This window comes from Heptranchias perlo, chromosome 9 (genome assembly GCF_035084215.1).
Source record: "Heptranchias perlo isolate sHepPer1 chromosome 9, sHepPer1.hap1, whole genome shotgun sequence".
In the NCBI taxonomy this organism is placed as follows: domain Eukaryota; kingdom Metazoa; phylum Chordata; class Chondrichthyes; order Hexanchiformes; family Hexanchidae; genus Heptranchias; species Heptranchias perlo.
The window spans coordinates 78249989-78274599 of record NC_090333.1 but is presented as its reverse complement, the minus strand read 5'-3'; the positions used below and the strand labels follow the sequence as shown (position 1 = coordinate 78274599).

The 24611-nt window shown below is 45.1% G+C and overlaps 1 protein-coding gene across 1 annotated transcript in view; it reads left to right on the top strand.

The window, feature by feature from the left end:
• Positions 1-9277, top strand: part of LOC137325558 (neurogenic locus notch homolog protein 2-like) — a 160627-nt gene extending 151350 nt beyond the window's left edge. The window contains exons 33-34 of the mRNA XM_067990802.1: positions 2198-2295; positions 3091-9277. Coding sequence (XP_067846903.1) covers positions 2198-2295; positions 3091-4491 — 1499 coding nt within the window. The 3' untranslated portion in view covers positions 4492-9277. The remainder of the gene's footprint in view (positions 1-2197; positions 2296-3090) is intronic.
• The last annotated feature ends 15334 nt before the right edge of the window (positions 9278-24611 follow it).

Here is a 24611-nt window from a genome sequence, read left to right as displayed (position 1 = left end):
GTGCTGAGAGTTCGGTACGTGTGGGAGTTGAAGGGTTAATCTCGACGTATTGGTCTAGAAAACCATCACGTACACACTCCAGGAATTCCTCCCTCACAGTATTATTGCTAATTTGGATTGACCAATCTCTATGTATATTAAAGTCGCCCATGATTATAGTTGTACCCTCTCTAATTTCCTGTTTAATGCCCTCACGTACATCTCCACTACTGTTTGGGGGCCTATAGACAACCCCCACCAACATTTTCTGCCCCTTGGTGTTTCTTAGCTCCACCCATACAGATTCCACATCGTGATTTTCCGAGCCAATATCCTTCCTCACTATTGCATTGATTTCCTCCTTTACTAACAACGCTACCCCACCTCCTTTCCCTTTTTGCCTGTCCTTCCTAAATATTGAATACCCCTGGATGTTCATTTCCCATCCTTGGTCACCCTGCAGCCATGTCTCCGTAATGGCAACTATATCATAACCGTTAATATCTATCTATCTGCGCTGTTAATTCATCTAGCTTATTGCGAATGCTCTGCGCATTTAGACAAAATACCTTTAGACTTGTCTTTTTAAGATTGCTAGTCATCTTAGTTTTATTTTGCACTATAGTCCTATTTGTTTTTCACCCTTGTTTTCTCCGCCTTCCACTATTGCTTCTTCCCTTTCTGTCTTTTGTTTCTATCCTTGTTTCCCCCTCCTCTGTATCCCTGCTCGGGTTCCCATCCCCCTGCCATTCTAGTTTAAACCTTCCCCAACAGCACTAGCAAACACCTCCGCGAGGACATCAGTTCCGGTCCTGCTCGGGTGTAACCTGTCCCGCTTGTACAGGTCCCACCTTCCCCAGAACTGGCCCCAATGTCCCAGGATTCCAAATCCCTGCCTCCTACACCATCTCTGCATCCACGCATTCATCCGGTCTATTCTCCTGTTCCTATACTCACCAGCACGTGGCACTGGTAGTAATCCTGAGATCACTACCTTTGAGGCCCTGCTTTTTAATTTATCTCCTAACTCCTTAAATTCACCTTGCAGGACCTCATCCCTTTTGTTTTTGAACCTATGTTGTTGGTACTGATATGGACCATGACTACTGGGCTGTTCACCCTCCCCCTCCAGAATGCCCTGCAGCCGCTCCATGACATCCTTGACCCAGAATCGAGAATGCTACCAACTGAGCCACGACTGTCACCTTCTTGCCTATTACCTCATGTATGAGGTGACCTTCCCCCCCCCCAAAAAAAAAAAAATCCATGACCCACATTTAAGATAAGAGTGCGGGGATGAGGAGAAACATTTAGAAAGCTTCCTTCCACTTAAACTCTCATCTTCCTGCCTACTTCAAGGCAGCAAAAATATGTTGACAAGGGGGTTGTGAGTGCATCAGTGTTAGTCACTGAAATGTAGTAATTGTAATATGAGAAATGGGATTAGAGAGAAAGACAATTGCATGATGAAATTGGGGCTGAAAGAAATTTTCTTTGCGGGTGGAGGGAGGAAGGGAAAGGGTTGGGTGGAGAGAAACTGGACTCTTAACGTGGAGGTGTCCTGATGGTTAATCTGTTACCTGCCTCTTCCACTCAGTCTCTGCCTAGGAAATGGGTGTTGAACATGTGTTTAACTTAGTTTGAGGGTCTCGTTACATTCACTGCCTATCGCATCAGACACTGTGCTCTGTAGTTGCGTAACATTACCTGATATAGTAGCACTGGAGAAAGTGCAAAAAAAGATTTACAAGGATGATACCAGAACTAAGAGGTGAGAACGATCAGGAAAGGCTGAACAGAGAAAAGGGAAGGTTGAGGGGTGACCTAATAGAGGTCTTTAAAATTACGAAGTGGTTTGATAGGGTAGACATAGACAAGATGTTTCCACACGTGGGGGGAGACCAAAACTAAGGGCCATGAACATAAGATAGTCATCAATAAATCCAATCGGGAATTCAGGAGGAACCAGAGAATGGTTGGAATGTGGAACTTGCTACCACATGGAGTAGTTTGGGTGAATAACATAGATGCATTCAAGGGGAAGCTAGATAAGTACATGAGGGAGAAAGGAATAGAAGGATATGGTGATAGGGTTAGATGAAGTAAAGTGGGAGGAAGCTCATGTGGAGCCATAAACACGACATTGACCTGTTGGGCCGAATGGCTTTGCTGTAAATTCTATGTAATTTAACCCCTTGCGTTGCTGCTCCCCAACCAGGTAAATCGGCACTTCACTGGGCAGCAGCTGTGAACAACGTGGATGCAACCCGGGCTCTACTGAAGAACGGAGCCAACAAGGACATGCAGGACAACAAGGTACTGAAGAGTTCCGTTTAACCTCGCCTTTTGGTCCGATTATAGATGAAACATTCTGATCCAGGAATGACTCAGGTTCCCGCTCTGCCATTCCCTCTCAGTAGATCCCATTGACTCCCCTACTGTTCACCTTTGCTTGACCTGGCCACTGCCATACATCACGCCGGGCTGAGGGCAGAGCTGGGGTACCCCTCCCTGTGTTGCTCTTTCCTGGCTTTTGAGGCCTTCCCCAGCCCCCTATTATCGCAACTGGTGTTGTGATGAGTCTGTGCTATATTTTCTCTTTCTGGGATTGGAGTGGAAAGGTGAGGGAAGTAAATGAAGTCACGACTCAACCTTATCGCGCTCTTGCTAATGAGGGTCTCCGGATAATAACCAGTAATGGGAGCGTTGACATATTCTTTCCTATCCTGGGGATACCAAACTTATTTTTAATACTCCTTCAGTTAAATCCACATAGACCTTCTTGGCCACATACAGATGGGCACCGTAGCATGAAGTACAGTTAAACCTACTTGAGCTACCAGGGCAGCCTATGTGTACCTCTTCTGGCCCACACAGGAGACTTGTGTCTCGACCTGTTCTCCAGCCAAGCAGAATATTCCCCCTGCTGAATCTCATGGGAACTCTTCGCATTGTTGGCAACTTATCTAGTGTTGCCTGAGGAGGAGGATTGAATCCTGCCCCAGTCACGCCCCAGACAAATGTGGTGAAAATTAAAATTCACTTGTTTGAGTGGTACATGCCCGCGGTCGCTCTATCTAACCAAAAATTCTCGGCACACTGTGTCCGCAGGAGGAGACGCCTTTGTTTCTCGCCGCCCGGGAAGGCAGCTGCGAAGCTGCCAAGATCCTCCTGGACCACTTTTCTAACCGCGACATCACCGACCACATGGACAGACTGCCCCGCGACATCGCCCAGGAGCGGATGCACCACGACATCGTGCGTCTGCTGGACGAGTACAATCTGGTCAGGAGCCCCCACGGCCCGGGTGGGCCCATGATGGGACCGACCATGTCCCCCATCACCTGCCCCACCGGCGGCTCCTTCGTGAGCCTCAAGCAGACCCCCCAGGGAAAGAAGGCAAGACGGCCGAGCGCAAAGAATCTCACTCCAGGCAATGCTAAAGACTCCAAGGAGGCCAAAGCCAGGCGGCGGAAAAGATCCATCGGCAACGGTAAAGGGGCCCTTGTGGAGAGTTCGGTAGCCTTGTCGCCGGTCGAGTCGCTGGAATCTCCGCACACCTACTTGTCCACCACGTCTCCACCTCTCCTGACGTCATCAGGAGTTTTACACCAGTCGCCACCAGCATCTCTCCACCCCTCCATTCCGGTGCAGAGCCAGCTGGCAATGTCCTTCTCAAACCTAAGTGAAATGAAGGGTATAAACATGGGCTCCAATACAGTCCTGGGTCAGGTCCTCCCCTCCATGTCCCATCCTTTAATGGCTGGGCAAAGCACCAGTTTGGGGCTGCCCCTGGGAAGGGTCGGGCATGTGAACATGCAAGCAGAGTGGATGAACCGAGTGGGAATCACCACCTCCCAGTACAACCCAATGTTGGGCATCCTGCACCAGGTCTCCGGTTCGTACCCTAATATCCACCAACAGAACGCGGTGCTGCAGGCTAAGATGCCTTCAGTGCACATGACCACGGTCAGGGAGCAGTTACCACAGATACTGGCTTACCAACAGATGAGCAGTGGCGCATCGCAGTCGGTGATGCAGCAACAGCAGAACTCTCAAGTAACGCAGCAACAAGGGCAGCCCTACTGCGGCTCAATGACGCCAGTGCCCATCGGCAACATGCACCAGATGCCCGAGGTCATCCGGCTGCCAAATGGCCAACTCAACAACTCCATGCTGTCCGCCACCCAAGAGGGTCAGGCATCGCAGAACACCCTGCCGCCTTACCACAAGCTGCCTAGTTCGGTGCAGCTAGATAAGTACCCCACCCCTCCGTCTCAGCACAGCTACGTCTCGGCGACGGACAACACCCCGAACCACAACATTCATCTCCAGAGCGAGCACCCGTACCTAACGCCCTCCCCTGAGTCCCCCGATCAGTGGTCGAGCTCCTCTCCGCATTCCACGTCCGACTGGTCCGACATCACGCCCAGCCCGGCCCCCATCGGGCAGCGGCCGCAGGTCTCACACATTCCAGAGCAGCAGAGGGGCAACATGCAAGTGTTTGCCTGAGCACTTGCGACGAGCAAAGGACAAGAGACTCTTCGTCTGACCGCCCGAAATGAAGGAAGAAGAATTCCTTGTACTTCTGGTTGGGAGATTTCCCTTCACCTGGTTGTGGGGGGGGGGGGGTGGGGGGTGTGGCGGAACTGTTCCTATGAATTACTCAACGAGTCTTAACAAAGGTCAGCTCTCTCGGACTTTCGAGACTCGAAGGCACGACTTCAGTGTGTTTTGAAGAAGGTTTTATTTATTGTAATCACTGATGTCACTGCCCTTTTCCATGTTTGTGTGGCACATGTTTTTTTAAATTCCTTTTGAGCGGCAACAGCTCTGTCAACTTAAGCAAGGTAAAAACTTGGAATACATCGCAGCCAGTGTCGCCATGCGTTCTGTGTGGTTCCCTCCTGGAATCCGCGAACTGTTCCTGTTGGGGAGACACACTGAACTGAAGTTATGGTCGGGATCATGCAGCAAATTGTGGCATCAGCAGTACACGTCAGGTCCTGTTAATGTGGCTGGTAAAAATCAAACTGCATAACTTATTATTGAAGGAAAATACAACCTTGCCAGGGTTTGTTTTAATTTTGGGTGGGAAGAGGGGAGATGCTGAAGTCCAGTGGTTCAGACTTCCAACTCAAGTCCTGCATTGCCAGCTGCTTTCACAAGGCTGACCTCTTATTTTAAATTGGCTTTACACTGCTTCTGTGGTACTAACATTCCTAATGTCGTGCCTTTGTGTAAGTTTGTACTGAATGCCTTCCTTGTCCAGCAGCAGCGTGGCAGAGGGACATGGCAGGTGGGATAGCTGAGTATTGATGTACTGTTTTTATATTAATTAATTTTTAAATATGTGTGGCACCAATTTTTAACCATTCCTTTCGTCACTCGAGTCTCCTGAAATATAACCTTTCCGGTGAATCACTCACTGGGTTTCGCCAAAAGATTCTACCTTATTTAAAGAAGTGGATTTATAACTTGATGTCATTTTCTCCAGTAACCGTTAAGTTTTGGCAGTGGGAGCATGTTCTTAATAAATACATTTTTTAAAAAAAATAATCCTAACATAAATCCCTCATCTGCTGGCCTTCTCTGATTGTGCAGTAATTGATGAGCAGGCCTTATATTGACCGTGGCTCTCAGTGCTGTGTTCCTGTTGCCATGAAACTGGAGCGGATATGAAAATAAGCCTCGTTGAGCTAAATCTTTGACTAACTCACTTCGGCGCATGTGTCGTGGTGGGGGGTGGTAGGGAAGGGAGAGGGCCGTCCCATTTCTGAATGTCGCTTATCTCAACCCCAATACCTGCAAAACTCTGATGAACCTCGGCACTTAGTGGGAATCTCAATGCAGTTCCAGACCAGTCTCCCATCACCCAGTGAGGCCCCTATGAAGGGGGGGTGATTGTTGCCTTTAATGTGAATATGATATAGCGTGGATTCTTATTTTGTATATTCTTTAAATATCTCTCAAAATGTTCCAGGGATAATTCTTCAGTCCTCTTTGGTGATGCATCTTTCCCATAATTATTAGAATACATTCACCAGATTGGATGTTTAAGTGAAGTAATTAAATGAAGGAGTTTAATGGCAAGGCTCATTCACTGCTACAATTAGAATAGATGTGGGCAATCCACACTGTCTGCACTCTGAAAGTAATTGCTGACCCAGACCTTTCATAGCGACAATTTCCTCAGTTTGGTTACCCATCCTGCATAAAGAATCTCGTCTCCGTGCTAAAATTAAGAGGCTGGGTTAAGGGGTGGGTTGGAGGGAGGGTCCCTCCCTCAACTGCTGACCTTGTGTCATATCAATCTCTGGACAGCAGAGGGGGCACAATTGGTAGTCTCCACAGGAAATGTTGGTTCTGCCATTTAGTCCAAAAATGTACAAACACGTCAAACTTTTGCATTGTCGGCAGGGTCAGAGGTTTTGGCAATGCCAAGCCCCCCGCCCCAAACCCGGAAGGGTAGAAACCTAAACGTTCTTTCTCCCCCACCACCTCTTTCCAGGGAACTTCTCCCTTCATCCTTCCTCAATCAACGACAAATGGGCTCCTCAGCCCCTATAGTGAGGTCTTGGGTGGTATTGATTCAACTTATGCATCCCTCACCCACCCCTTCTTCGCTCCCACTGGAAGTTGTTACCTTTTAGATCTTAAATCTTGCCAATTTCTGGATCTGAACTAATTATTTTTTTCTTTTGTAATAATTCTAACTTCTTCTCAAAAAGTTGTACTTTATACTAAGATGAAGAATCACAGTGTTAAATTGGAAAAATCCCACATTGAGAAGGAAATCTTGGGGTTGTAACATTTCGCTGTACTTATGAAACACATAGAAAAATCTTCAATCTGTAAAATTTACAGGTACTTAGATTATTTTGCTAGTGTTCTACAGATTTGGGGTAGAAATCTATTTTGTCGACCTGTTCTACCACCGCAGAAGATATTTAGAGTCTGTGCTTTTTTTTATTTGTTAAGCTTTTAAGTTCCAGCCATCGCCTGGAGCTTAAATTTTCATTCATTTTCTCTTCCCATGTCATGTACATTATTGTGAATTTTTGAAAGGAAAAAAAAGTTACGGTTCTGTACTTTCTGTGAAATGTTTGTAGATGAAAACATTGAAATTTGGTCAAAAACCAAACATTTAAAAGGTACTTTGAAAGGAAGCAGGGGATTTCAGACGGGTCTATTTTAGCCACTTGTTCTTGAATTGCTTGTGATGTCATAGCTGGGTCAAAGGGCATATCCTGTAAATAACTGAATAATAAAGGTACGCCTTCAGCCATTGGGACTTATCTACCAAACAAACCTGGTCAAAAACAAGTCATGAAGGAAATCTGTTGAATAATATCGATGAAAGGAAAGTGATTTTCCAATTCCATTCAATATAATGGATCACCCTGTTCCATTTTGTAAGTTGACACCTACAGATGTTGTGGTCTGGAATGCACCTGTGAGATTTCTGCTTGTTATTAAGCTTTATAAGCAGATTTTAATAGGATTGTGTGGGAGTTAGAATATGAGTGTGGGATTGTAGCACTGATGGACATTTCCATTTTTAGCTTATTGGGCTGAATTGTGAATTCTCAAGAATTTAAGTTCCCTCTCCTCCTCCCCCTCTTTTACTCTCCTCTCCATTAATGTACAAATGCTGGTGCATTGACTGTTTTAGAACCAACTCAGCTAGAATTTGTAAAGTTTGTGGAGCCAAATGGCCGATGCATACACTCAGTGCCTGTTCATGGAACTAAATTGGCCATCTCACTCGGGCTGCATGGATGGCTGGTGTCAGAAATCAAAAATATGGCAGCAGTTGAATACAGGTTGCCCCTGAGGTTAGGTTAATGGACCGTGTTAGGGCAGTGTAAAGTGAGTAATATTCTGTGTTACCGTTTGGGCTTTTCAGTCGTTTTATTTTTCTTGACCTATCGACATTTTCAATGAGTGAACCACAACCCTTACGATCTGAAATCTGCAACTTTCACTTTCTGTCCTTGCAAAGGTAACAAAGCCCAGATCCAGTAATTAACCCTGTTTGCAGCAACTTTCTTACTAGAATTTATACAAGATTCCCACATCTTCTAGTCTGTTGGATGGTGGAAAATATCACTCCAAACCAGCCTTGTACAAGTTTTTTAAAAAAAATATGATGCAGTTCAAATAATTTATAACGCCTCGATAAAGTCCTATTCAAGAGCCAATTTCACTGGCCATCCCTCTGACAGCATCCTGGCACTGATGTTTTTTATTCCAATAGAATGTTGCACTTTAAATCCATGAGCCAAACACCCTGAGCTCTTCAATCTGAACAACCTTCAGAAACCCAGTGAGAAATGTCAATTGAATATGATCAAAAATCAATACTATTTTGACCTTTACAGTAGCACATTTTCTCTCCATATTTCTTCAAGATTAGACCACAAAACCGTGAAGACTCCACGTGAGGTAAATGCAGAGTGTAGAATTTTACAGCACAGAAGGCAGCCATTCAGCCAGCCAGCTCCCTGAAAGAGCTAAGCATGCCTTTACTACCTCTTTCTCCACAGCCCCACACCCGCAAAAAAATCTGTTTTATTTTTCAAATACAGGTATTTATCTACTTGTTTAAAAGCCATGATGAATTCTGATTCCATCACTGGCAGTCTATGTCCTAACGACCCTCTGCATATAATAGAAATAATATTCTTGTCTGCTTTAACGTGTCTGCAGTCACAGGATGGTGTCTAACCTGTAGTGTGTTTGTTCACACTGGTGCCCAAATGTCCCTTCCTCCAGCACTAACGTCTCTTCCCCTTGATGAGTGCGAAATACATTTTTTTACAAATCTGTGAACTTCCTTTAATTTACTCCTTGCCTCTTCCCACAACAAGCTAGAAATGGAGATGTCCAGGTGTCGAAGGAGGATGTACTTCATACAGACAGTCACGTAACAATAACGTGTGTGTAACACACAAACTCAACTACAGTGAAACTACAGAACCAATGGCACGTCTCACGGAGCCGATGAATTGATGTAAATAAGCTAACTTTGTATGACAAATTGTATCTTTGACAAACTTGTACCTTTTTTGCTGTCTTTTTAAATGTATATGTACTAAAAAAAGAAGCTTATTCATATTAGATGAACTATTGAATACTTGGAACCAGTAGATGGAATACTATTTTTTAATTTTTACACTTAAAAGCTTTTCATGAGAAAAGTTGTTTCAAATGGATTTCTACAGAAATGTATTTTTGAAGATTGTGATTTATACATGAAGTATGAAATGTAACATAATAAGATGTTTAAAATGGATATTAGTCTGTGTTGTCTTTAGGGGTGGGAAATTAAGCTATCCTCATTTGTTGAACATCTGCATACAAAAATATACCAACATTCAAAATATGGGTGGGTGTGAAAGGAGGAGCAAACCGTGCGTTCACTGTCTCTTTAAGAACTTACGGCTGAAGAGAAGCTGTTTTGATCGGGTAGCTTCCTGCATCCTCTTGTGGGGCTCACATAGTGAAACTTCAGTCTGCAGTCGCCTAGCTCTAATTTTAAGATTATAACCCCACCAGAGGAAATAATTTCTCTGTATCTACCCTATCGAATCCATTTAACATTTTAAACACCTCGATCAGATCACCCCTCAATTTTCTATACTTGGGATATAAGCCAAGTTTATGCAACCTGTCCTCATGATTTAACCCTCTAAGGCCTGGTATCATTCTGGTGAATGGAACCATTCAGTATAAATCGAAGGACACCATTTTGTCACTTATATAGGTTGCTGGTCGGACCGCACCTGGAGTACTGTGCCCAGTTTTGGTCTCCCCGATCTGTGTTGGAGCCTCAACTATTCACTATTTATTAACGTCTTAGATGACGGGATAGAGAGCCACATATCCAAGTTTGCCAATGACACAAAGATAGGTAGCATTGTAAGCAGTGTAGATGGAAGTATAAAATTACTGAGATATTAATAGATTAAGTGAATGGGCAAAACTGTAGCAAATGGATTTCAATGTAGACAATTGTACGGTCATCCACTTTGGACCTCAAAAGAATAGATCAGACTACTTTCTAAATGTTGAAAAGCTCAACAGTGGAGGTCCAAAGAGACTTAGGGGTCTTTGCACATAGATCATTAAAATATTAGGCACAGGTGCAGAAAATAATCAAAGGCTAATGGAATGCTGGCCTTTATATCTAGATGACTAGAATACAAGGGGGTAGAAATTATGTTACACCGATACAAAACCCTGGTTAGACCACACTTGAAGTACTGTGCTCTGTTCTGGGCACCGAACCTTAGGAAGGATATATTGGCCTTGGAGGGAATGCATTGTAGATTTACTAGAATGATACCAGGACTCTGAGGGTTAAATTACAAGGAGAGATTACACAAACTAGGGTTGTATTCCCTGGAATTTAGAAGATTAAGGGGTGATTTGATTGACGTTTTTAAGATATTAAGGGGAACTGATAGGGTAGATAAGGAGAAACTATTTCTGCTGGTTTGGGGACTCCAGGACTAGGGGACATAGCCTAGAAATTAGAGCCAGTCCTTTCAGGGGTGAAGTTAGGAAACACTTCTACACACAAAGGGTGGTAGAAGTTTGGAACTCTCTTCCGCAAACAGCAGTTGATGCTAGCTCAATTGTTAATTTTAAATCTGAGATTGATAGATCTTTGGTAACCAAAGGGTTATGGGGATAAGGTGGGTATTTGGAATTAGAGATCAGCCATGATCTCAAAAGCAATATACTGCAGAAGCTGGAAATCTGAAATAAAAACAGAAAATGCTGTGAAGCTCAGCAAGCCAGGCAGCAAACAGTTCTGACGAAGGGTCTTCGACCTGAAATGTTAACTCTATTTCTTTCTCCACAGATGCTGCCTGATTTGCTGAGCTTCTCCAGCATTTTCTGTTTTTATTTCAGCCATGATCTCATTGAATGGCGGAACAGGCTCGAGGGGCTAAATGGCCTACTCCTGCTCCTATGTTCCGATGTGGGTGATATAGCGGCCTTGGAAGAGATCCAGAGGAGAGCTACAAGAATGATTCCTCGTTTAACGAACCTCAGCTATTGAGATAGGTTTAAAAATGTAAGGAATCTTACAACACCAGATTATAGTCCAACTGTTTTATTTGAAAATCACAAGCTTTCGGAGGCTTTCTCCTTCGTCAGGTGAGTGCCAGGTGATTGCAGTATCCAGATGAGGTCTGACCAAGGCTCTGTACAGCTGACGCATAATTTCCTCCCCTTTGCATTTCAGCCCCCTTGAGATAAAACCCAACATTCCATTAGTCTTTTTGATTGATTTTTGTATGTCTACTGGCTATTAATGATTTGTGTACTTGGATTCCCAAATCTCTTTGCTCTTCTACGGTTCCTAGTTTCTCACCATTTAGAAAATGGTGAGAAAATTTCTTGGTCCCAAATGGATGGCCTCACACTCACCCATATTGAACTCCATTTGCCATAGTTTTGCCCATTCACTTAATCTACCTATGTCCCTTTGTAACTTTCTGTTCCCATCTGCATTACTTATCACTCCTAACTTGGCGTCATCTGCAAACTTGGATATAGAACTCTCTTCCTTCATTCAAGTCATTAATAGATATAGTAAAGTTGAGACCGCAGAACAGATCCCTCTCGTAACACCACTCGTCACGTCCTGCCAACCAAAGTGCCTACCCTTCATCCCCACTCTCTGCCTCCTACCTCCCAAACAATTTTCAATCCAAATTGGCTCTGGCTCTGGGTTTTTTGTCTCCTGGTTTTATGCCTCTCTGTGCACTCTTATTTTTGCTAATAATTTCTTGTGTGGAACCTTATCAAATGCCTTCTCCTCGTCCATATAGGTAACATCCATAGACACTCCCTTATCTGTGACGACCTCAAAATATTCAACTAGATTAGTCAGACGTGACTTACCCTGAAAGCCATGCTGGCTGTCTCTTATCAGCTTATATTTGTTCAAGTGGTCAGTCATTCTATCCCTAATGACAGATTGTAGTAGCTTCCCCACAACTGATGTTAAATTGATAAGCCTATATTTACCTGGTTTTTCTTTCCCACTCTTAAATAATGGAGAGACATAAGCAAATTTCCAATCTAACCGCACAATTCGCAAATCAGTCTCCTCTGTTAGCACAATCATCTTCATCTTATTCTATTAATACCCATTAACATACAAAAGTTATGTTAAACTGCAAGTTTTTTTTAAAAAGAACTTAAAATCAATTGCTGGAAGTGTTAAATTTTTTACTATGCTAGTGATTGGTTTGCCTTGCATTCTCCACTGTGGTTTATTTCCATGTTTCTTATGGTTTTTTCCTTCCATTTTTTTCTCTCTGTTCTTTCTCTGCCCTGCCTGGCCGACATTTCTTTCCCTTTATGTTTTGAGACCTATGCACTGACGAAGGGGTGAAACCAAATTCCGCTACTGGAAATTGCTCGTACTTCGATAATGACTCAAAAGTAGCTGTTCCATCGACATCAGGCTGCACATCTCGTCGCTGCCAAGAGCAGATGTTGCTCTCCCCTGATGGACGGTATCAGGTTGACCCACTTTTGGCTGATCCACTCAGATTTATTAGAATCAGATTTTAATTTTTGCTGAAATTGGTATGTACTAGACAATCAGGGTCACTTAGGTACACTGTGCCCAGGTTTTCTATTTAGCCTAAGTCTGTTTCATGAGTTTTCACAAAGCGTGTCCACAGTGGCAGCCCTTTCCTTCAACGAAAGCACAATCAGGTTTATGTGCATATGAACATTTGGCTTGCCTGAACTCTGAGACAGCGGGCTGTCCACCAGGTCTTGAGTTTACTAGTGAGACTGGGGTCCCTTTTATAGACACAGAAATCCCAGCCAGAGCTGTTAATCTGAGAGTCTTAGAGTAGGATCTATCCTTCCAAGATTCCTAATTCCAGCTAGCTCTGGACATAGACTTACTGTCTGTGTTCCTGCAGAAACATCCAGCTCAAATACAACTCACCATACAGTGGGTGGCTGATTCTGTTAGAGCTAACTGAGTTTTCTGATCTCTCATGTACAATCTGCCTCCTTTATACCAACATTAACCTTCTTCACTCTACGAAATTCAAGTTTGCCCAGGATCTTAATACTTCTGCCATAAACATCCTGGGGCCAATTGTTGACCGGACCAGCCCCATCAACGTTGTACCTACCCAAGCAGAGCAGAGGCTGGATACTCTGCAACAAGTGGCTCGGTACCCCACCCCCTCAAAGTCTCCCCACCATCTATGAGCCTTAACTCGGCACTGGTGATGTATTTCTCACTCAGCTGGATAGGTGCAGCCACAACAACACTCAAGAAGTTCAATACCAGTCTGCTTGATCTGCTCCTGGACTCAATAGTCACCCCCTCTACTACCAGTGCACTGTGGCTGAAGTATGTACCAGCTGCAGGATGTACTGCACTAATTCATCAAGCTTAGTTTGACAGGACCTCCCTGACCCATAGCCTCTGCTAGCAAAAGCAACAAGAGCAGCACTCTTCTGGAAATATCTTTTCCTGCAAGTTGCCGGCTAAGTCATACACCATACTGACTTGGACATATATCGTTCCTTCATTGTTACTGGGCCAATATCCTGGAATTCCCTAATCGACACCATTGTGGGAGCACTGTCATCACAGGATCTGCAACGGTTAAAGAAGGCTGCCCACCAGCACCTTCACAGGGCGACGTGGGATAGGCAATAAATATGGCCACGCTAGTATCAACCATATACCGAGAACAAATAATTAAAAAGAACATTGTTAACCACCATTATGACATGCAGCACTGAAAGGCTATGGAACACTTGGAAGGTACACCTGAGTCACCGACTAATGGGAGAGGCATAAGAGTAACTTACATCTGCTGCTGAACTAGATGGGTTCAACTCAAAATCATATATCTCACACACTGCATCCTACATTTACTCCATAAATTCAACCCAGATCCTGTGGACGGGTGGAGAGAGTGCATCCAAACGGTTATCTTGCTTTCTGCCATTAGAGGCCACATGGTGAGGGTCACTTGTGAAGTGCTGATCCTTACAGTTCTCCCCACTGGTCACATCGTACGTATCTTAGCTGAGGTACAATCTATTTACCCTTGCACCACCTATTGCCATGGACAAAGCATCTGTGGGTCAAATGCTAGTTGGATTAAGTGTGATACTGGCTCCACCTGAAGCTGGAAATCTGCCAAAATTTATTCCTGCCTGGTGCCAAAGAACATATGCACCATACAAATGGAGCATCATAGTCCAAATGTCCCAACACAGCACAAGGTTAGCGAACTCAGCACGATGTAGCAACCAAACTTATCAACCTCTGAACCAGCCAATAATCAGGGACATGGTCCACACAGATCAGGGACAAATATTTTTGACCTCAAGCCTGTCCTTGGGCTTAATTTGTACATTTGTGTAGTGAAGTAACACACTTGGAAGGGACCCAATTGTATTGGGTGTCAGCTGTGGCTCAGTTGATAGCACTCTTACCTCTTAAATCAGAAGATTGTAGGTTCAAGTCCCGCTCCAGAAACTTGAGCACAAAATGTACGCTGATACTTCAGTGCACTGTCGGAGGTGCCATCTCTCAGGTGAGACATTAAACCACCTTTCAGGTGGATGTAAAAGAGCCCATGAATATTTGAAGAAGAGCAGGGGAGCTCTTCCCAGTGTCCTGGCAAATATGTATCCCTCAACCAACATCACTAAAACAGATTGCTGTTTGTGGGACCTTGCTGTGTGCAAATTGGCTGATGTGTTTCCTACATTACAACAGTGACGATACTTCAAAAGTACTTCATTGTCTGTTAAGCACTTTGGGAAGTCTTGAGGTCATGAAATGCGCTATATAAATGCAAGTTCTTTTTATACCAGTTAAGTTGCTTTTATGCTGCACATTCAGTGTCCATCTGGTGCTTTCCTGTGTATAGATGCAGCATAAAAGAACTCAGTGTAAAGTCAGCAAGTGTTAGTGCAGCCACCTGGGAGAGGATGGGAACTGGGTGTTGTACAAAAGCAGTTGTGGCAAAGCCCCCATCAGACTCTTAAAGTTAGAAACAAAATTCAATGATGACTTTTGAACTGGTTTCATTTAATGATGGAGAAGAAGTGATCTTCTCATCAACTCCGGTCAGTCATTGAAAATCAGCCAGGGGTGAGATTCAGTGGGCAGCACTCCTTGTACAATCCACATAAAGCTCATCCTTCTCCACGGCCGTGTCCTTTAACCATGCGCTATGGGGGAAAAGTAGAGGGGTGGGACTAATTGGATAGCTCTTTCAAAGAGCTGGTATAGACACGATGGGCCGAATGACCTCCTTCTGTGCTGCAAGATTCTGAATATGTGTATCTCTATTTCTCTCTATCCTTGCCTCTCCATTTCTCCCTCTCATCTCTTTCTTGCTTTTTTTTGATTCTCTCTTCTAAGACTGGCTTCAGGTACCTGCCTGTAATAGTGACCCCTGCAAACATGATCCTGGACACCAGACACTTCCCCCTACTCCTCCCACCCACAATACAGACTGGCAGTAACACATGGAGGAGTCTGCCCATTTCTCTTGTAGGTTGGACAAGGGCGATTAATAAAAGACACCAGGAATTCTGAATGGAACCAAAGGAATAGAATCAATGGTAACTTGGTAGTTTTTGATGTTGAAACATAGAAACATAGAAAATAGGAGCAAGAGTAGGCCATTCGGCCTTTCAGACCTGCTCCACCATTCAAAATGATCATTGCTGATCTTCTAACTCAGTACCCTGTTCCCACTTTTTCCCCATATCCCTTGATCCCTTTAGCATTAAGAAATATATCTATCTCCTTCTTGAATACATCTAATGACTTGACCTCCACTGCCTTCTGTGGTAGAGAATTCCACAGGTTCACCACCCTCTGAGTGAAGAAATTTCTCCTCATCTCAGTTCTAAATGGCATACCCCGTATCCTGAGACTGTGACCTCTGGTTCTGGACTCCCCAGCCATCGGGAACATCCTCCCTGTCTAGTTTATATGTTTCGATGAGATCACCTCTCGTTCTTCTAAATTCTAGTGCATATAGGCCTAGTCGACCCAATTTCTCCTCATACGTCAGTCCTGCCATCCCAGGAATCAGTCTGATAAACCTTCGTTGCACTCCCTCCATGGAAAGGACATCCTTCCTCAGATAAGGAGACCAAAACTGCACACAATACTCCAGATGTGGTCTCACCAAGGCCCCGTAAAACTGCAGTAAGACGTCTCTGCTCCTGTACTCAAATCCTCTTGCAATGAAGGCCAACATACCATTCGCCTTCCTAACTGCTTGCTGCACCTGAATGCTCGCTTTCAGCGACTGGTGTACAAGGACACCCAGGTCTCGTTGCACCTCCCCTTTTCCCAATCTATCACCAGTCAGATAATAATCTGCTTTTCTGTTTTTACAACCAAAGTGGATAACCTCACATTTATCCATGTTATACTGCATCTGCCATGTTCTTGCCCACTCACCCAACTTGTCTAAATCACATTAGAGCCTCTTTGCATCCTCCTCACAGCTAATTTTCCACCTCAGCTTTGTGTCGTCTGCAAACTTGGAAATGTCACATTTAGTTCCCTCATCCAAATCATTGATATATATTATGAATAGCTGGGGCCCAAGCACTGATCCCTGCGGTACCCCATTAGTCATTGCCTGCCACCCGGAAAAAGACCCGTTTATTCCTACTCTCTGTTTCCTGTGTGTCAACCAATTCTCAATCCATGCCAGTATATTCCCCCCAATCCGATGTGCTTTAATTTTGCACACTAACCTCTTGTGTGGGACCTTATCAAAATGTGAGGTTATGCACTTTGGCAGGAAAAATCAGAGAGCAAGTTATTATCTTAATGGCGAGAAACTGGAAAGTACTGCAGTACAAAGGGATCTGGGGGTCCTAGTGCAAGATAAATCAAAAAGTTAGTATGCAGGTGCAGCAGGTGATCAAGAAGGCCAATGGAATGTTGGCTTTTATTGCTAGGGGGATAGAATATAAAAACAGGGAGGTATTGCTGCAGTTATATAAGGTATTAGTGAGACCGCACCTGGAATACTGCATACAGTTTTGGTCTCATACTTAAGAAAAGACATACTTGCTCTCGAGGCAGTACAAAGAAGGTTCACTCGGTTAATCCCGGGGATGAGGGGGCGGACATATGAGGAGAGGTTGAGTAGATTGGGACTCTACTCATTGGAGTTCAGAAGAACGAGAGGCGATCTTATTGAAACATATAAGATTGTGAAGGGGCTTGATCGGGTGGATGCGGTAAGGATGTTCCCAAGGATGGGTGAAACTAGAACGAGGGGGCATAATCTTAGAATAAGGGGCTGCTCTTTCAAAACTGAGATGAGGAGAAACTTCTTCACTCAGAGGGTAGTTGGTCTGTGGAATTTGCTGCCCCAGGAAGCTGTGGAAGCTACATCATTAAATAAATTTAAAACAGAAATCGACAGTTTCCTAGAAGTAAAGGGAATTAGGGGTTACGGGGAGCAGGCAGGAAATTGGCCATGAATTTAGATTTGAGGTTAGGATCAGATCAGCCATGATCTTATTGAATGGCGGAGCAGGCTCGAGGGGCCGATTGGCCTACTCCTGCTCCTAGTTCTTATGTTCTTATGTTCTTCTGAAAATCCAAACACATCACATCCACTGGTTCTCCTCTATATCTATTCTACTAGTTACATCCTCAAAAAAACTCCAGTGGATTTGTCAAGCATGATTTCCCTTTCATAAACCCATGCTGACTTTGTCCAATCCCGTTAATGCCTTCCATGTGTTCTGTTATCACATCATTTATAATAGACTCTAGCATTTCCCCACTAACGATGTTAGGCTAACTGGTCTGTCATTCCCTGTTTTTTATCTCCCTCCTTTTTTAAATAGTGGGGTTACATTTGCCACCCTCCAATCTGTAGGAACTGTTCCAGAGTCTATAGAATTTTGGAAGATGATCACCAATGCATCCATTATTTCCAGGGCCACTTCCTTTAGTACTCTGGGATGTAGATTATCAGGCCCTGGAGATTTGTCAGCCTTTAGCCCCATCAATTTCCCTAGCACTATTTTTTTTACTAATAATGGTTTCCTTCAGTTCCTCCCTCTCACTAGACCCTTGGTTCCCTAACATTTCTGGGAGGTTATTTGTCTCCTCCTTTGTGAAGACAGAACCAAAGTATGTGTTTAATTGTTCTGCCATTTCTTTGTTCCTCATTATAATTTCCCCCATTTCTGACTGTAAGGGACCTACATTTGTCTTCATTAATCTTTTTCTCTTGACATATTTATAGAAGCTTTTACAGTCAGTTTTTATGTTCCCTGCTAGTTTACTCTCCCCTCTTAATCAATCTCTTTGTCCTCCTTTGCTGAATTCGCCAATCCTCAGCTTGCCGCTTTTTCTGGCAATTTTATATGTTCCCTCTTTGGATCTAATACTATCCCAAATTTCTTTTGTAAGCCACGGTTGAGCCACCTTTCCTGTTCTATTTTTGCGCCAGATAGGAATGAATAATTGTTGTAATTCCTGCACACGTTCTTTAAATATTAGCCATTGCCTATCCACCGTCATCCCTTTTAGTAAAGTTCCCCAATCTATCATAGCCAACTCGCACCTCATACTTTCGTAATTTCCTTTATTTAGATTCAGGACCCTAGTTTCGGATTCAACTACTTCACTCTCCAACTTAATGAGGAATTCTATCATGTTAAGGTCGCTCTTCCCTAAGGGACCCCGCACAACAAGATTGTTAAGCAGGAGATGAGCTACTGGTCATGAGAGGGAAAAGAACACTCCTCCACTTCATGAAATGGCCAGAGACCCCCATTGTCTCAAACTACCACCCTATCTCCAAAGTCCTTGAACACATTGTCACTAGCCAGCTCTGGGCCCACCTCTCCCAGCACTCTCATCCATCCAATTTCCAGCCCACCCACAGCACCTACGTGACCCTATACATTTTGTGTGGCATTGGCACATTGTCCCTTCTCGTCATCCTTGGAACTTTCCAGCACTGTCAATCACTCCATTATCTTCCATGGTCCATCTTCATGACATGACTCTCTTCTGTTTCCCCTCCAACCTGTCTGAACGTACACTCTAAATCTCCACACAAACAGCTTTCCTTCCCTGTCTGCACATTGTCCCTGGAGTTCTAAATCTCCTTGGTTATCATCTAGATGCTGCAAGGACTTGAGCGCACAATTTGACGCACTGTCGGAGGTGCCGTTTTTCAGATGAGACAATAAACCAAGGCCCCGTCTGCCTGTTCAGCAGGATGTACATGGTACAAGTTCCCATGGCAGTATTTGGAGAAGAGCAGGGAGTTTTCTTCGTGTCCTGGCCAACACTCAGCCCTCAACCAACAGCACCCAGAACATGTTAACTGGTCATTTACCTCATTTGCTATTTGTGGGACCTTGCTCTGTGTTTGCCTACAAAACAACACTGACTGCACTTCAAACGCGATTCACTGGCTGTGAAATTAAGTCACTCCAAGCAATTGGCCTTCAGCGAGGGGCTGTTAGCTATGGGAGAAAAGAACACTTTCCTGTTTGAGGCACCCAGTATCAGTGCCAAGTACCCTAAGCTCAGGTCTGGTATGACCAGCTCCCCCTACTTTGCCCCAACAATGTGCCTTAGTCCCAACCCTAGAATAGCAACCCCTACGGCACCAGTGTAACTCTCAGTGTTTCCGGTCCTGCGATTCTTGTAGACTCTGAGAGAGATTGCCAATTAGTGCAGTATAGTGGAAGAGGCTGAAGGTGGGGGTGAATTGTGCTGTGTGCATGCAATTGGAAACTGGGAACTGGGTTGAGACTGTGCAAACTCAAAATTCCAGATAGCCAGTTCCACTCATTCATCCAGGAAAGCAGAAGATGACACTTACTGGTTAATAATGACTATGGGGCAAAAGGGAGCCCAGGAGCAGCGCACAGTCCTCCAGGACTGGGTTTACATCAAGCCCCCCACATCAAAGAAACTTTCATCCCATCCCTTTCTGAACTATAGGGTGAAAGATTCTTTGCTCCCCATTCTACTGCTGCTCCAGGTCTTTACTCCCCATTCTACTGCTGCTCCAGGTCTTTACTCCCCATTCTACTGCTGCTCCAGGTCTTTACTCCCCATTCTACTGCTACTCCAGGTATCTTGCTCCCCATTCTACTGCTGCTCCATGTCTCTGATCCCCATTCTACTGCTACTCCAGGTCTCTGCTCCCTATTCTACTGCTACTCCCTGTCCCTGCTCCCCATTCTACTGCTACTCCCTGTCCCTGCACCTCATTCTACTGCTGCTCCAGGTCTTTATTCCCCATTCTACTGCTACTCGAGATCTCTGCTCCCCATTCCACTGCTACTCCAGGTTTCTGCTCCCCATTCTACTGCTACTCCAGGTCTTTACTCCCCATTCTACTGCTACTCGAGATCTCTGCTCCCCATTCTACTGCTACTCCAGGTCTTTACTCCCCATTCTACTGCTACTCCAGGTCTTTACTCCCCATTCTACTGCTACTCCAGGTCTTTACTCTCCATTCTACTGCTACTCCAGGTCTCTGCTCCCCATTCTACTGCTACTCCAGGTCTCTGCTCCCCATTCTGCTGTTACTCCAGGTCTCTGCTCTCCCCATTCTACTGCTACTCCAGGTCTCTGCTCCCCATTCTGCTGTTACTCCAGGTCTCTGCTCTCCCCATTCTACTGCTACTCCAGGTCTCTGCTCCCCATTCTGCTGCTACTCCAGGTCTTTACTCCCCATTCTACTGCTACTCCAGGTCTCCGCTCCCCATTCTACTGCTACTCCATGTCTTTACTCCTTATTCTACTGCTACTCCAGGTCTTTACTCCCCATTCTACTGCTACTCCATGTCTCTGCTCCTCATTCTACTGCTACTCCAGGTCTTTACTCCCCATTCTACTGCTACTCCAGGTCTTTACTCCCCATTCTACTGCTACTCCATGTCTCTGCTCCTCATTCTACTGCTACTCCAGGTCTTTACTCCCCATTCTACTGCTACTCCAGGTCTTTACTCCCCATTCTACTGCTACTCCAGGTCTTTACTCCCCATTCTACTGCTAGTCCAGGTCTCCGCTCTCATTCTACTGCTACTCCAGGACTTTACTCCCCATTCGACTGCTACTCCAGGTCTTTACTCCCCATTCTACTGCTAGTCCAGGTCTCCGCTCTCCATTCTACTGCTACTCCATGTCTCTGTTCCCCATTCTACTGCTACTCCATGTCTCTGCTCGCCATTCTACTGCTACTCCATGTCTCTGCTCCCCATTCTACTGCTGCTCCAGGTCTCTCCTCCCCCTCCTTCCTGTGAAGCACCTAGGGACATTTTTCTATGTTAAAGGTGGTAAGTAAATGCAAGGTGACTGAAGGAATTCAGGATACTGGTTGTTATATATTACATCTTCTGAGTTTTTTGACCGTGAAGGCAATGGGAGTGCTAGAGTGGAAAGGCAACTACTGAGGAAGCTGCCATGAACCTCTTTACATTTCACAAATTCTTATTGATCATTCACCTCCATAACCCAGAGGAGGGTAGACAATTGAAGCACCCCCACTGCCTCTGGAAAAGATCAGCCAACTCAGCGCAGATGAAGGATTAAACCTTGACTTGGGCCTCCTTGTGACAAAGGAGCTTGAGCAGCAGCTGGAGTCACTGCAGTGCACCCACGAGGCTGAGACGCACGTGGATAGCACGTTTCAGGAGGTGGTCACTCTGCAGGAGAGTGCAGGCAGAGAGTGACTGGGTGACCGCCAGACAGAGAAGGAGGACCAGGCAGGTAGTGCAGGAGTCCCGTGAGGGCATCTCACTCTCTCACCGGTATTCAGTTCTGAATAGTGGTGAGGAAGAGGATTCCTCTGCGGAGCGCAGCCAGAGCCAAGTCCACAGCACCATGGATGGCTCAGCTGTACAGGGGGAGGAGGAGAAAGGTCAGGAGAGCAATGGTGATAGGGGATTCTATAGTTAGGGGAGCAGACAGGCGCTTCTGCGGACGTGATTCCGGGATGGTATGTTGCCTCCCTGGTGGCAGGGTCAAGGATGTCACTGAGCAGCTGCAGAACATTCTGAGGGGGGAGGGTGAACAGCCAGAGGTCATGGTCCATATCGATACCAACAACATAGTTAGAAAGAGGGATGAGGTCCTGCAGGCACATTTTAAGGAGTTAGGAAAGAGATCAAGAAGCAGGAAATCAAAGGTTGTAATCTCCGGATTACTCCTGGTGACACGCGCTAGAGAGTATAGAAATAGGAGGATAAAGCAGATGAATGTGTTGACCAGAGGTCACTGGTTACGGCTACTGGCTTAGTGCACAGAGGAGAAGAATCAATTCTCTCTTAACTCTCAATTCACTTATTCACGCCGTTAGATCATATATATATCGCTTATACATCTGGTTAGATATAGGCATGCAGTTTACACCAGGTTATACAGTCTTATACCCAAACTAAGATCTAAACGCACACCCACTAGGTTTCTCTGACACTCCCTGAGTGGTCACAGAACATAAAGGATAATACCCGAAAAGGAGAGCTGACGCTGGCCAGGCGTTCCGTTCTCTCTCTCTCTCGACGTCGTCTCTACGTCCCTGACGTAGGGTCTTCCACTTCTGCCATGGTTGGTCTCTGGAGTCTTCGCTCTGGCTCCACGCCCCAGATCCTTCATTCTTAGTCCCAATCCTATCTCTTCAGATGGTGCTGTCTCTCTATTTCGTTGGTTTATGCTTTCTCGCTTTTGGCTGGGTCTTCTCCTCATTGGCTCTGTCCCAAGGACTTGTGTCTTATCACATTTCCTTTGTCTTTCACAAAACTTGGTTAATTCAAACCGGTTCCAGGCAGTTGAGGCCAGTAACTGAACCCAGGTTACTTTAGTTAAAAAGTCGTTCCTGCCTCTGTATCAGCAGCCGACATCTCAGGTTACCGCAGCCCCTGGCCAACAAATGCGTGGCTGGAGAATTGGTGCAGGAGGGAGGGCTTTAGATTCCTGGGCCAATGGGACCAGTTCTGGAGAAGTGGGACCTGTACAGGCCGGACGGGTTGCACCTCAATGGAGCTGGGACCAATGTCCTCGCGGGGAGGTTTGCTTGTGCTGTGGGGAGGGGGCGATTTAATCTAATTTGGCAGGTGGATGGGCACCAGGATGTAGCATTGGAAAGGAGAAACAAGGGGCACAAAGGATCAGGGGAGATAAATAGCACTAAAGCAAGTAATAGTACGGTATTAGGTGGGATCAGACTAAGAGAGAGTAAAAGAAAGTCTGAGACTGATTTGCAGTGCATGTGTGTAAACGCTCAAAGCGTGGTAAACAAGATTGGTGAGCTGCAGGCGCAAATAGTCACAAGGGAATACGATGTCATGACGATAACTGAGCCCTGGCTCAAAAAAGGGCTGGATTAGGTACTAAATATTCCTGAATACAAGGTGTTCAGGAAAGATAGGAAAGGAAGGGGGTGGCACTATTGATTAAGGAGAATTTTGCAATGCTAGAGAGGATGTCTTGGAGGGGTCAAGGACAGAATCAATTTGGCTAGAGTTAAGCAATAAAAGAGGTGCCATTACACTACTGGGTGTATTCTATAGGCCACCAACTATTGGGAAGGATATAGAGGAGCAAATTTGCAGGGAAATTAAGAGAGGTGCAAGAACTATAGAGTAGTGATAACTGAAGACTTCAAATATCCTAATATAGACTGGGATAACAATAATATAAGAGGCACAGAGGGGGAGGAATTTTTGAAATGTGTTCAGGATAACTTTCTTAAACAGTACGTTTCTGGCCCAACGAGGAAGGAGGCATTGCTGGACTTGGTTTCAGGGAATGAGGTGGGCCAAATGGAGCAAGAGTCAGTGGGGGAACATTTAGGGAGCAGTGATCATAGTATCATAAGATTTAGAATAGCCATGGAAAAGGACACTGACCACTCTAAAGTAAAAATACTCAATTGAAGGAGGGCCAATTTCAATGGGATGAGTACAGGTCTGGCCCGGGTAAATTGGAATCAAAGATTGGCAGGCAAAACTGTAATTGAACAATGGGCGGCCTTTAAGGAGGAGATGGTTTGGGTACAGTCTTGGCACATTCCCATGAGGCAGAAAGGTAGGGCAACTAAAGCCAGAGCTCCCGGATGGCAAAAGAGATAGTGAGTAAGATTAAAAGGAAAAAAGGGGCATATGACAGATGTCAGGTTGATAACACAAGTGAGAACCAGGAAGAATATGAAAAGTTCAGAGGGGAAGTGAAAAAGGAAATAAGAGAGACAAAGAGAGAGAATGAGAACAACATTGCGGCCAACATAAAAGGGAATCCAAAAGTCTTCTACAGGCATGTAAACAGGTAGTAAGAGGAGGGATGGGGCCGATTATGGACCATAAAGGAGATCTACAAATGGAGGCAGAGGGGATGGCCGATGTAATAAATGAGTACTTTGCATCTGTCTTTACCAAGGAAGAAGACGCTGCTGCAGTCTCAGTAAAGCTCCGATCAGCCTCCGATCTTTGGGTAAGCGTTCTCCAAGGCGGCCTTCGAGGCACACGACATCGCAAAATCGTCGAGCAGAAATTGAGAGCCATGTTCCGCACCCATGAGGACGGCCTCAACCGGGATC